At 44.7% G+C, this 12,981-nt stretch overlaps 1 protein-coding gene across 1 annotated transcript in view; it reads right to left on the bottom strand.

Annotated features, from left to right (window-relative positions):
- Nucleotides 1-510: 510 nt before the first annotated feature.
- si:dkey-106n21.1 (solute carrier family 23 member 1) overlaps nt 511-12,981 on the bottom strand; it is a 52,719-nt gene continuing 40,248 nt past the window's right edge. Inside the window, exons 11-12 of the mRNA XM_041255216.1 lie at nt 10,047-10,142; nt 511-1,722 (exon numbers count right to left, since the gene is read on the bottom strand). Coding sequence (XP_041111150.1) covers nt 1,511-1,722; nt 10,047-10,142 — 308 coding nt within the window. The 3' untranslated portion in view covers nt 511-1,510. The remainder of the gene's footprint in view (nt 1,723-10,046; nt 10,143-12,981) is intronic.

Raw genomic sequence — 12,981 nt, 5'->3', positions numbered from 1 at the left:
TTTCTGTTTGTATGTGTATGTATGGTGTATATGCATTTATGTTTGTGAGGGACCCAGGACCGTGCATCTAAGAAGATTTTTACTTATAAAGTGATGTCATGCTTGTCCTCCACCCACCTGACTTGTTTTCATTTTAAGCAACCTGACATTAACATTTATTTATTTCTTTTTAATTACTGCCATAAAATCCATACTTCTTCTTTGTGGACTAATTTCTGGTTGTTTTCAACTAACAATAATTGCTAGAGGTAACTTACAAAATTACCTTCCAACTTTTTATGTTCTTTATTTTTTACTCAATGGTGGGTGTAATACGTTACAGTCTTCAAATGTTCTGAGGCTGACCAACTGTTACATTGCAAAAGCAGGGTTCATTATCATTTAATGAAGTAAGCACTGTGGTAAATATTTTGTGAATATGATCCCACAAATTATATATATATATATATATATATATATATATATATATATATATATATATATATATATATATATATATATATATATATATATATATAATCAGAAAACAGAAGCCAGAGAGTAAAAGCACATGCATGTACAGTTTAATGCCATGAACAGTATTAGCATTTCTATACTTTACAGTATAAGACTCGAGGTCTGAGACAATCTTTAAATCTTCAAAGAAACTGGTTTTCCATTTCTGACAACCAAATTCATGTAATGCGCTTCCATCCTCCTCAGTGTCAAAAACAGCAATATTATCCATTGCTGAATAACTTATTCCCTGCTGTAATGTTGTAAAATATGATGATTTGATTTGGAGCTGACAGGTTACAAGTGGTGAATGTTATTTCTACACATTGCTTAGCACTGATCTGGCTATCAAGTGAATTCACTACAGATTAGTGCATGTCATGCATTAGTTCAAAAGCATGTCTAAAATATAATTTCCATAATGCATATTTGCAACTGACTAGTAGATGAACAGTAGAAAAGCTACATATTTACTTTTAATGAAATAAAATATTTTGGTCAATACTGTATGCATACCATAATCTACACATACAGATACATTGTGTAAGTTAAAGCTATGTGAAATTCAGTAGAACCCTTTCCACTCCAATCCCATTTGAGAAATGGTGCAGCATTAAATCAGACCTGGTTTCCATTTTTTGATAAATGAGTCACTTTTGACTTGAAGTGAATCATGCTGTAGAGATTAAAATTACTGGCACTTACTCTATGTGAACCTTATCAGTATACCAGGACACACTGTTAAAAGTGGCAAGCCTTAAAAGAAATTCCTGAAATATCTAAATTTGCATACAGAACATTGGGCTCATTTGCTTAAAGCTTTTAAGTGTCTGCAATGACCTTAGAAAAAAAGAAAAAGGGTTCAAGTTAAGACATAGATAGGTACAGTACTTTAAAATCAGACAAACTGTAAAAATTACCTCCAATTTTGTTGTCAGAATGATTGGAATACGTCTGTACAAAGATATAATTAAAACCTGAAGAGTCACGAGAATCTTGAAATGACTGCAGTTTGTCATCTGTTGGTACTAACAGTTTGCACATTCCTTCCTCTTGTCTCAGCTGTCTTATACATTGGGAGAAAAGGGATGTAATATGCACACCGAAGCCTGCTAAGGTATTTGTTCACAAAAGGCAGGTCATAACAGGACTGATCTTCTGCGCTGTCTACTGACTCCTTGTGTACCTGCTCACGCCAAGCTTTGATGCCTCTTTCTTTTTCTGTTCCTGAAAGACATTTAAAAAGGCATGTCTAATGAGAAGTATGTAGAGATAGGTGACTCATTTAATACACATTAAAGGTTTTAACATGTGGCTAACCACCAATTTGATTCCACTGCACATTCGGCAGCCATGTCACACATGGAAACTACCTGTTAGACAATATTTTATATGTTGCTAGGCATTGTTTGTTGATTTCTTTAAATTTATCGTAAAGGAAAGTTTGTGGAAAGTTAGTGAGAAAGACTGTGACAAAGATAGAATGATTCTTGGTGTTAGATCTCCCTCCCGACCTGTGAGGGCATTATGTAAAAGGAACGGAGTAACCTTTATCAAATGGCATGACAATTTATTCCTTAGGGTAGGTGGAAGTTGGTCATTTAGGAAGGGGTCTGAGCTACGTCACCCAAGTTCGATGACTCGGACGGGAGACGGCATGGCATCCGAGGATTGGAGGAGCGGACTCACCCCTATGATCCGGTAACATACCCCTTATAAAAAGTGTGTTGTGATATACCACAGTATTATTGAAATTATGAAAAATTATGAAATTATGAATTGTGAAAACACAAAACCTAGATAAGTATAGTAAAGCTTTGTAAAAGCCTTGGTTGTCCTTTGCACATGCATTGTGCAAGTACGGTAAAAGCACAATAAACTTAAATTAAAGTGCAACGATGAGTGGCAATAGGGACCTTTTATGGCCCATGTCTGGCATTCAAAAAAAAAAAAATTCAAAAACTTAATAGAAAAAGAAAATCAAGTAATGCTTTTCTACAGCTCTTTCCTGCATCACTGCACTCTGAACATGTCTCATAAACCTGGCTTTAACATGGAAAGTGAAATTGTCCCTACACATTCTACACCTTATTTACTGACATTAATCTACTTACCACTTCCCCGAATGCCTGAGATGCTTTGCAGCCAGCGACATCTAATGTATGACCTAAAAACACTGCTGACTTGAAATGACCTACCATGAAGGAGGTGTCAACTTCTGTTAAGGCAGATACTGGTACAGTATGCTCAACACCTGAAATCTCCCATAAAAATACATGTGCTGTGGTTGATTAAAGTTAATTTATATACCATGTAAACTGGACCAGCTCTAGACCTGCAGGACAGTATAAACTGTCTAGAACGCCAGCCATTCTAAGCGCCAGCCGTTGAAAGGCCACACATCAAAGGGCAGTCTGAGCTGTGGCAGTCAGTGCGAGGACCTTTTCCAAATCTCTCCCAGTGGCTACTACAGGCCTCACTCCAACTCTTAACATTAGCTATATTTAAGTAACATTATAAAGGTGGTGTTTTAATTAGGTTATCTACTGTTTGTGATTAGTATCAGGTGAGTGTGATTAAATTGAATAGAGGTTGATTTGCAATTTGATTGGTTTCCACACAAAGTTTTGTAGTTGTGTGATCCCATTGAAGTGCATTGAGACTAGTGTCTTGCTTAAGTATTGTCTTTAGCACAGTTTAGTATAATAGACAGCTAGCCTATTTGTGCGCCCACATGAAGCGGCAGCCAACCGAACAGCCTCTCTACCAAAGAGTCAGGAGTCTAGCTATGGGAGTCCAGCGAGGAGAGGCTGTTGGAGAAAATCCGAACCTAGCAGCACTCTGGAAGACGTCAACTACTAGACAGGTCTGGACCCTCCCCCACCACTCCTGCTCTCACTACTACGACTACTACGAATACTACTACTACTGTACCTATCTGTCTCACCTGTCCTGCCACGACTATCTCTCACATCCCTGTTCTGTCCTCTTATTCCCATCCTCTGTTCTCTCCCAATCGCCGCTCCCCTAACCTCTCTAATCTCATCACTCTGCCCCCTCCCCCCCTCATTCTCTCCACCTCCCATACTCTCTCTGGTGCCCTCTGGAATTGTCACTCTTATGCTAACAAAGCTGATTTCATCTCTGCCTTTGCCTCCCACCTCTCTCTCGATTTCCTTGCTCTCACTGAAACCTGGCTCTCTCCTGATAACACTGTAACTCCTGCTGCCCTGTCCTCTCTCCACATCCTGTCCCATACTCCGCATTTCACTGGACGGGGAGATGGAACTAGTCTTCTTTTCTCTCCCTTCTTACTCTTTTCTGTCCCCTCTGACCTCTCCTCTCTCTCTGTTAACATATTTGAATTTCACGCTGTCCAACTAACCTCTCCCTGTCAACTCCTGCTAATTGTACTGTACCATACCCCTGGACCTCTTGCTCACTTTCTCAATGAACTTGACTATCTCCTCTCCTCCCTTCAATCTCTGTCTATCCAACTGTCCTGTTAGGTGATTTCAATATTCATCTCTCCAATCCCATCCACTCTGCTAGATTCCTTCATCTCCTTCACTCCTTCAACTTCTCTCTCTCTCCATCCCCTCCTACCCACAAAGCTGGCTGTCAACTGGACCTCACCTTCTCGAGGGTCTGCTGCCCCTCCACCGTCTCTGATCACTATTTCATCTCTTTTTCTCTATCTCTCCCCTCTGTCCCTAGACCACCTACCACCACTGTCACCTCCCGCCATAACCTCCGCTTTCCTTGCCTCCACTGCTCTCTCTCACCTCATTCCTATCGATACCTTCTCCCAAGTCTCTGTAGACTGTGCTACCTCCACCCTCTTCTCCTCCCTCACCTTCTCCCTCAACTCCCTCTGTCCCCTCACCTCCCGACCTGCCTACCCCTCTGCTCCCCGACCCTGGCTCTCTTCTGTGCTCCACTCAGCAAGAACTGAACTGCGCTCTGCAGAAATTGAATTGAACCAAACTTTCTGCTGCCCTAGACCTCTACTGCTCCCTCCTCTCCTCCTTCTCCAATACTCTGCTAAATGCTCCTATTTCCAATCTATTATAAACCTCCAGTAACAAACCCCAGAAACTATTCTATACCTTCTATACCCTCCTCAACCCTCCCCCTCTCCTCCCTCCTCTATCTCCTCTGACGACTTTGCATTTTCTTCTCCTCTAAAATCTCTGATATCCACAAACTCTTTAACATCTCTCCCCCCACCCCTCCTGCTCCAACCCCAACACTCTCTGTCTCTCCACGTGTGCCCTGGACCCCCTCCCCACTCACCTCTTTTAAACTGTTGCTCCTGCTCTACTCCCCTTCATCTCCTCCCTTCTCAACACCTCTCTCCTCTCTGGCCTCTTTCCCTCTGCCTTCAAACAAGCCTCTATCACCCCCTCCTCAAAAAACCCCACCTTCCTCCAGAACTACCATCCTGTCTCCTTCTTACCCATCATCTCTCAAACTATTGAGCAGGCAGTACAATGCAAGCTCTCTGCTTTCCTGTCTAACCACTCTCTGCTTGACCATGTGGAAGCGTGGTGGGCAATTCACTGACAAAGAGACAGAACTTTTAGTTGTAACACCGCTCAGGCTCACTGATTTATTTCAGCCCACAGAGGGTGCGGTTGTCCGTTGCTTGAGTACCGGCAACGGTAAACAAGACCATGGTTATACCAGTCCTGGTACACAGTCCAATGCAGGTGCACTCGCAGGTGCTCTAGAAATAATATATCACAAAGAATAAAAAGTGAAAGAAAAAGGGCAAATAAAACAGTAACAACTACAAAATACATTTGCTGCACTCGGCAGCGTTATCCCGACTGTCGCTATCTCTAAGGCCCGGGTCTCTGTCCTACACTACGGTGTTCCCTCCACCTATACACATTTCGGGGTCTCCCCAAGGATTCCCCGATTCCTACAGTCTTTCTTTTTCCAATGTGTATTTTTAGTTATTTAGTTTGTTTTTGTTTCGCCAGCCATGCTTGGTCAAGCAATCCAATTCCCAGACTTTGTTAAGGAGGTGCAGTCTACTTGGGGGGCTCCGGCCTCTGCTCCTGCGACGTCTCGCAAGGCTTCGGCCTTTACTATGCAAGGGGCTAGTGAGGCTGGTTTAGCGTCCTTTCCACCGGTGGACGCTGCGTTCACCGCGTTAGTGAAGACGCCAACACTATCTAGGCTTACAAATGACCCAGCGTGCCACAATAAGCATTGCAGGACCACAGAGATACAACTGAAAAAAGGGTACTCTGCAGCCACGGATGCAGTCAGACTGTCTAACATAGCCAGTCTACTGACGGTTTACCAGGTGGCACTCCTTCGAGACCTACCTGAGTGCCCTTCTGCGGCCCTCAGAAGCGAGCTGGGCACAGTCAGTCAGCTGCTGGTGAAGCTAGCCCAGGTCAACGCGCGGGCTCAGGGCAGGAGCATCACGTCTATGGTGGTGGCCAGAAGACAGCTCTGGCTCTTGCAGACGAGAGTGCAGGAGCCTGACAAGGCCCCTTTGCTGGATGTTCCGATTACACCTGGACAGACATTTGGTCCGGCGGTGGAGGAGATGTTGCAACGCTCTGTCAAGGTGCGGGAGACGTCGCAGCAAATGGCTAAGATGTGGCCAAATAAACAGTTCCAGCCAAAGCGGCCTCAGGAACAGCCATAGGGTAAGATACCGCCACAGCAGCAGGCACAACCACGGGGTAGTAGGACCTCCCTCGTAGGTCCATCAGCGTGCGGCCAGCCTGGGTTTGCCCAAACCGCGGCGCGTAGAATGGCGCCCTAGAGGAGGTGGAAGGTCACGTCCTCGTGGCTCTGGCCAGGCCCCTCGTGAGCGAGCACAGCCAAAGCAGCCCTGAGACATCCAGGCAGCTGTTAGCCCACCCTTACACTGTTCCACAGCTCCAGTTCTGGCAACAATGCACCAACGACATCTGGGTGCGCAAAAGTATATCCACCGGGTATCTTCAGTTCCGGTTAAAGCCTCCCCCCTTCAGGGGGGTGGTCATAACTGCAGTGAAGGACTCGGTTCAGTCCTCAGCACTGAATGTGGAAATACAGGCATTGCTCAGGAAGCATGCCATTCAACAAGTAGACCCTGCTCTGATCAACCAGGGGTTCTGTTCCAAATACTTCCTAGTGCCCAAAAAGGACGGCGGGTTCCGCCCTATTTTACATCTGCGAGTACTGAACAGATACCTAGGGCGGTTATCGTTCAGGATGCTTTTGCACAGGCACATCATCCAGTCAGTCCGACACGGCAGCTGGTTCACCACCGTGGACCTGACAGATGCGTACTTTCATGTTCCCATCTGCCCAGGTCACAGGAAGTATCTGCGTTTTGCATTCCAGAGCAGGGTGTACGAGTTTTGTGTCCCCCCATTCAGTCTGTCACTAGCTCCTCGAACCTTTTCGAAATGTATCGATGCCATTTTAGCTCCCTTGCGGGCTCAAGGCGTCCGACTGCTGAACTACCTGGACGACTGGCTCGTTTGCGTGCAGTCGAAGGAGTAGCTGGCACAGCACACAGTGATGGTTACAGACCATCTTCAGTGGCTAGGTCTGAAGGTCAATTCAGAAAACAGCTGCCTCGTGGCAAGCCAACAGACCGAATTCGTGGGTCTGCATCTGGACTCAGTGTCCGTGGAAGCAACCTTGTCGACACATAGAGTTGCCTCGCTGGAGCGGTGTCTCTCCCTGTTCAGGTTGAGAGAAACAATCAGCATGGAGCTGTGTCAGTGCACGCTGGGGCTGATGGCTGCCGCCTCACAAGCCCTTCCTTTGGGCTTATTACAACAGAGACCCCTACAGGCCTGGTTCAATGCCTTCGCGTCACATCCGCGGAGAGACAAACACCACAGGTTGACAGTATCCCAAACCTGCTGGGAAGCACTACGCTGGTGGAAAGTTCCGTCAAACATCCGCCAGGGCGTGCGCTTGGGTCCCATCTTCCAGAGGGAGGTGGTTACAACTGACGCTTCCAACCAAGGTTGGGGAGCAGTCTGAAATGGCTCAGGACCCTGGAGGTCAACCCACATCAATGCTCTGGAACTCAAAGCAGTGGACCTCGCCCTCTGGCACTTCTTGCCAGTGCCTCTAGACAAGCACGTGTTGGTGCGGTCGGACAACACCATGGTTGTAGCATATATCAACTGCCGGGGCAGCCTACGGCCTTCACCGTATGGTAACACAGCTGTTGCTATGGGCACAGCCGCGTTTGACCTCTCTGCATGCGGTTCACCTACCGGGCAGGCCTTCTTGCAGGGGAATGGCGTCTCCACCCTCAGGTGGTAGAGCACATTTGGGAGTGGTTCAGCATAGCACCAGTAGATCTCTTCGCCTCGCGACAGACCACGCACTGCCCCCTATGATTCTCAGTGAGGGACCCCTACAGCCCCCTACGAGTCGATGCATTGGCTCACAAACGGCCGCCAGGTCTCCTATATGCGTTTCCACCGATTCTGATGCTCCCCGCCCTCTTAGAGAAGGCCAGGGTAGAGCAAGCGATAGTGATCCTGGTCCCTCCTCGGTGGCCTTGGAGGATATGGTTTCCGAGCTTGGTGCAGTTGCTGCATGGTCAACAGCGGGAGCTTCCCCTGCGAGCAGACCTATTGTCCCAGGCCGAAGACAGCTTTGGCACCCGAAGCCCAAGTTCATGCAGCTATGGGCTTGAACCCTGAACAGGAGCGCCTGTCAGCCTTATGGTTTTCGATGGCGGTGATTTCGACCATTCAGAGCGCTAGAGCACCCTCTACTAGGTCGCAGTACACGTACAAGTGGCAGTTGTTCCAAGATTAGTGTCTGGCCGGGTGCCATGACCCAATATCTTGTCATGTGGCAGTGATATTACAGTTTCTACAGAAACTGTTTGATGAAGGGAAATCTCCCTCTACACTTAAAGTGTATTTAGCCTCCATATCAGCTTGCCATATAGGCATTGACAGGTTATCACCAGGTTGCCATTTTCTGGCATCGCAGTTCCTCAAAGGCGCAAGACGTTTGCGACTTCCAAGGACGACCAGTTTACTGTCATGGAGCCTTGACGTACTGCTAGAAGCCCTTACCAAGGCACCATTTGAGCCTCTCCACACTGTGGATATGAAGCTCGTGTCTATTAAAACTGCGTTTCTGCTGTCAGTGGTGTCAGGTAAACGTGTCAGCGAATTACATGCACTATCAGCGCATCCTTTATGTATTTGTTTCGCAGGAGACGGTTCTAAGGTCTCTATGTGCCCAAATCCAGCCTTTTTACCAAAGGTCATATCCCTGTTCCACATGAACCAACCAGTCGAGTTGATGGCGTTCCATCCTCCTCTATTTTCTTCCCCAGAGGAAGAACGGTTACACATGCTCTGTCCTGTGTGGGCATTGAGGTGTTATATTGACCGTACAACGACTGTGAGGCAAACAGAACAATTGTTCATATGCCATGGTTCTAAGACCTTGGGTCAGCCGTTGTCTAAACAATGCCTTTCCCATTGGATAGTAGATGCTATTAAATTATCAGGGCAGTTGAAGGCATATTCCACTAGGGTATGGCGACATCCTGGGCCGTCTTTAAGAGAGTGCCGGTGTCTGACATTTGCGCTGCAGCCAATTGGGTTACACTGCATACTTTTATGAGGTTTTACCGGTTAAACGTACTTGATTCCTCTGCTCCACTATTATCTGTACTACACTCTATGGCACCTTAGGATGCCAGTATGGTGTTTACTATTCCACCTTAGGACCGGTGTCATTGCGAGCATAGACGCTGAGGCGCAGCTCCGCATATGCCTAGATGTATTACCTACGCAGTTGCGTTATGACGTAAGTCTGTCCTACTGCCAAGAATCCTCTCTCGCGACGGCTTGGGTACACTGTTCCCAAACGTTGATGGTTCGAATTGAAAGGGAACGATAGGTTGTGGATGCAACCCCCGATTCCCTGAAAGAGAAAATAACCATCAACCCGCAAGGTCGCTCCGGAAGCCTTCACGGCCTGAAGAGCAAAAGAGGAAGAGAGTCTCTGCGCGCTGCGTATTGTAAGCTCCCAGGGGGGCGGGCTTACACGACAGCTTGCGCAGAGGCCTATCGACAGCTTTGCTATAAAGCTCAGCCAATCCCTACTGCCTGACGGCAATGTCCCATACATTGATGGTTATTTTCTCTTTCAGGGAACTGGGGTTGCATCCGCAACCTGTCGTTTTATAATGGTCTTACAACTTAAGAGCATAAACAGCATTAAAGCCCCCCCCCCCCAGGATATACAGACATGTATAATATTTTAAGTGTTTCTTCCTGGTATTTAATCATTCCTGTGCTAAAATGGTTTCATACCAGGAAGTAGCAGCGACTTTTACTTCTGTAGCTTTAGTTAACACTTTCCAGTAAGTGTCTCCAACTGCACTGTTACTACACCACTACAGTACCACACACACACACACAAACACACACACACACATATATATATATATATATATATATATATATATATATATATATATATATATATATATATATATATATATATAGTATACTATTTTGGTTAACCCTACCTATTAAACCCACCTGGGATGGTGTTGTCCAGAATAAATCCAAAGAATCCACCAACAAACATATGTGTTGTAAAAAGAACAGTAAGAACTTGATCCAGTTCTCTGATGCCTGGGGAAGACAATACATAGACAAATATGTGTTCAATCTATTTTTTTTTTATAGGACAGTATACTGACAGTACAGTGGCTTGCGAAAGTATTGAACCCCCTTGGCATTTTTCCTATTTTGTTGCCTTACAACCTGGAATTAAAATTGATTTTTTGGGGGTTTGTATCATTTGATTTACACAACATGCCTACCACTTTGAAGATGCAAAATATTTTTTATTGTAATACAAACAAGAAATAAGACAAAAAAACAGAAAACTTGAGCGTGCATAAGTATTCACCCCCCCCCCCCCAAAGTCAATACTTTGTAGAGCCACCTTTTGCAGCAATTACAGCTGCAAGTCTCTTGGGGTATGTATCTATAAGCTTGGCACATCTAGCCACTGGGATTTTTGCCCATTCTTCAAGGCAAAACTGCTCCAGCTCCTTCAAGTTGGATGGGTTCCGCTGGTGTACAGCAATCTTTAAGTCATACCACAGATTCGCAATTGGATTGAGGACTGGGCTTTGACTAGGCCATTCCAAGACATTTAAATGTTTCCCCTTAAACCACTCGACTGTTGCTTTAGCAGTATTCTTAGGGTCATTGTCCTGCTGGAAGGTGAACCTCCGTCCCAGTCATAAATCTCTGGAAGACTGAAACAGGTTTCCCTCAAGAATTTCCCTGTATTCAGCGCCATCCATCATTCATTCAATTCTGACCAGTTTCCCAGTCCCATGCCCACAGCATGATGCTGCACCACCATGCTTCATGGTGTTCTCGGGGTGATGAGAGGTGTTGGGTTTGCGCCAGACATAGCGTTTTCCTTGATGGCCAAAAAGCTCAATTTTAGTCTCATCTGACCAGAGTACCTTCTTCCATATGTTTGGGGAGTCTCCCACATGCCTTTTGGCGAACACCAAATGTGTTTGCTTATTTTTTTCTTTAAGCAATGGCTTTTTTCTGGCCACTCTTCCGTAAAGCCCAGCTCTGTGGAGTGTACGGCTTAAAGTGGTCCTATGGACAGATACTCCAATCTCCGCTGTGGAGCTTTGCAGCTCCTTCAGGGTTATCTTTGGTCTCTTTGTTGCCTCTCTGATTAATGCCCTCCTTGCCTGGTCCGTGAGTTTTGGTGGGCGGCCCTCTCTTGCCAGGTTTGTTGTGGTGCCATATTCTTTCCATTTTTTAATAATGGCTTTAATGGTGCTCCGTGGGATGTTCAAAGTATTGGATATTTTTTTATAACCCAACCCTGATCTGTACTTCTCCACAACTTTGTCCCTGACCTGTTTGGAGAGCTCTTTGGTCTTCATGGTGCCGCTTGCTTGGTGGTGCCCCTTGCTTAGTGGTGTTGCAGACTCTGGGGCTTTTCAGAACAGGTGTATATATACTGAGATCATGTGACAGATCATGTGACACTTAGATTGCACACAGGTGGACTTTATTTAACTAATTATGTGACTTCTGAAGGTAATTGGTTGCACCAGATCTTATTTAGAGGCTTAATAGCAAAGGGATTGAATACATATGCACGCACCACTTTTCCGTTATTTATTTTTTAGAATTTTTTGAAACAAGTTATTTTTATCATTTCACTTCACCAATTTGGACTATTTTGTGTATGTCCATTACATGAAATCCAAATAAAAATCCATTTTAATTCCAGGTTGTAAGGCAACAAAATAGGAAAAATTCCAAGGGGGGTCAATACTTTCGCAACCCACTGTATTTCTTCAAGCTCTTGTATTGCTTAACCCTATGATAACATAAATGTATGGCAATATTTAATTCTGGATGCAGTCTTTAATTATGAAAAAATATATATTGCTGCATAATTAGACAGCACCTTCCCTGAAACATCAGATATTTTATATGCCAATACAAGCCACGTGAAAGACCTGAAAGTGACTGAAGTATGATAGAACTTTGGTAACAACTGTTGGAAATGAGGTTGTATTCTATGAGTGAAAGTTGTTTTTACTGCTGATTCTCACTACATGACTGTCCACTTCCAATTTTCACAAATTCAGAAACAGTTAGCTTGACAATTTGTTACCTTGTGTACCTTGTATTACATGGCAGCCATTTTACACTAGGGCTGGGTATCGGCAGTGTATTCACGGTACGATACGTATCACGATACGATACGTATCACGATACAGTAAATTAAGCATGAAACATATAAAAAAATAATCACACAGCTATTGTCCCATTTGTTTGTGCAAGTGCTAACAATAACAATGTTCAAAAAAGCTTCACAGGTTGCTTTGCTGTTTCATGTTTATGCTTTAAAATATATTTCTTTAAAAAGAATACAAATACTGTAAGTCATAAAGTTCTTGTCGAGATCTGATTATAGCAGAGTACCTTGGCTCCAAAGTATTTATCATTTTTCGAAACCCTTCGTTTTCCACAGTACAGTAGGGATGCAAATCCTTGCGAATGAAACGCACTATGGACTGGTTAATATTTTTAGCTTTTACTGATGTTTCAGATAATTTTGAACAACTAGTTTTCTATTGTAGGTTGTGCATAATGAGTGGTCACACTTCCTTTGCCGTGGCTGTGTGTGTAACTCAGATGGTGATGGTGTGTCGTCAATCTGATGGTGTTGTTTTAAGTGAAAACAGACTGGTTGTGTTCCCTGAATACTTGATTCGAGCCTTTCATAGTTTACACAGAACTCGAGTCTTATCAAGAACTTGAGGCGAGTGCTTTACGCAGCTAAAACCAAAATGAATCCACACTTTTAAACAGGCCGGAGTAGGATGAATTTCGGTGTCACTCTCCATAGCTTGATGTGATGGTTAAGAACATTAATGACCCGCCTGCTCTTAGCTTCCTGTGTGCTTGACGTAGC

The sequence above is a fragment of the Polyodon spathula genome, chromosome 7 (genome assembly GCF_017654505.1).
Source record: "Polyodon spathula isolate WHYD16114869_AA chromosome 7, ASM1765450v1, whole genome shotgun sequence".
Taxonomy (NCBI): Eukaryota; Metazoa; Chordata; class Actinopteri; order Acipenseriformes; family Polyodontidae; genus Polyodon; species Polyodon spathula.
Note: the sequence above shows the minus strand (reverse complement) of the source record. Positions and strands in the feature narration are given on the sequence as shown.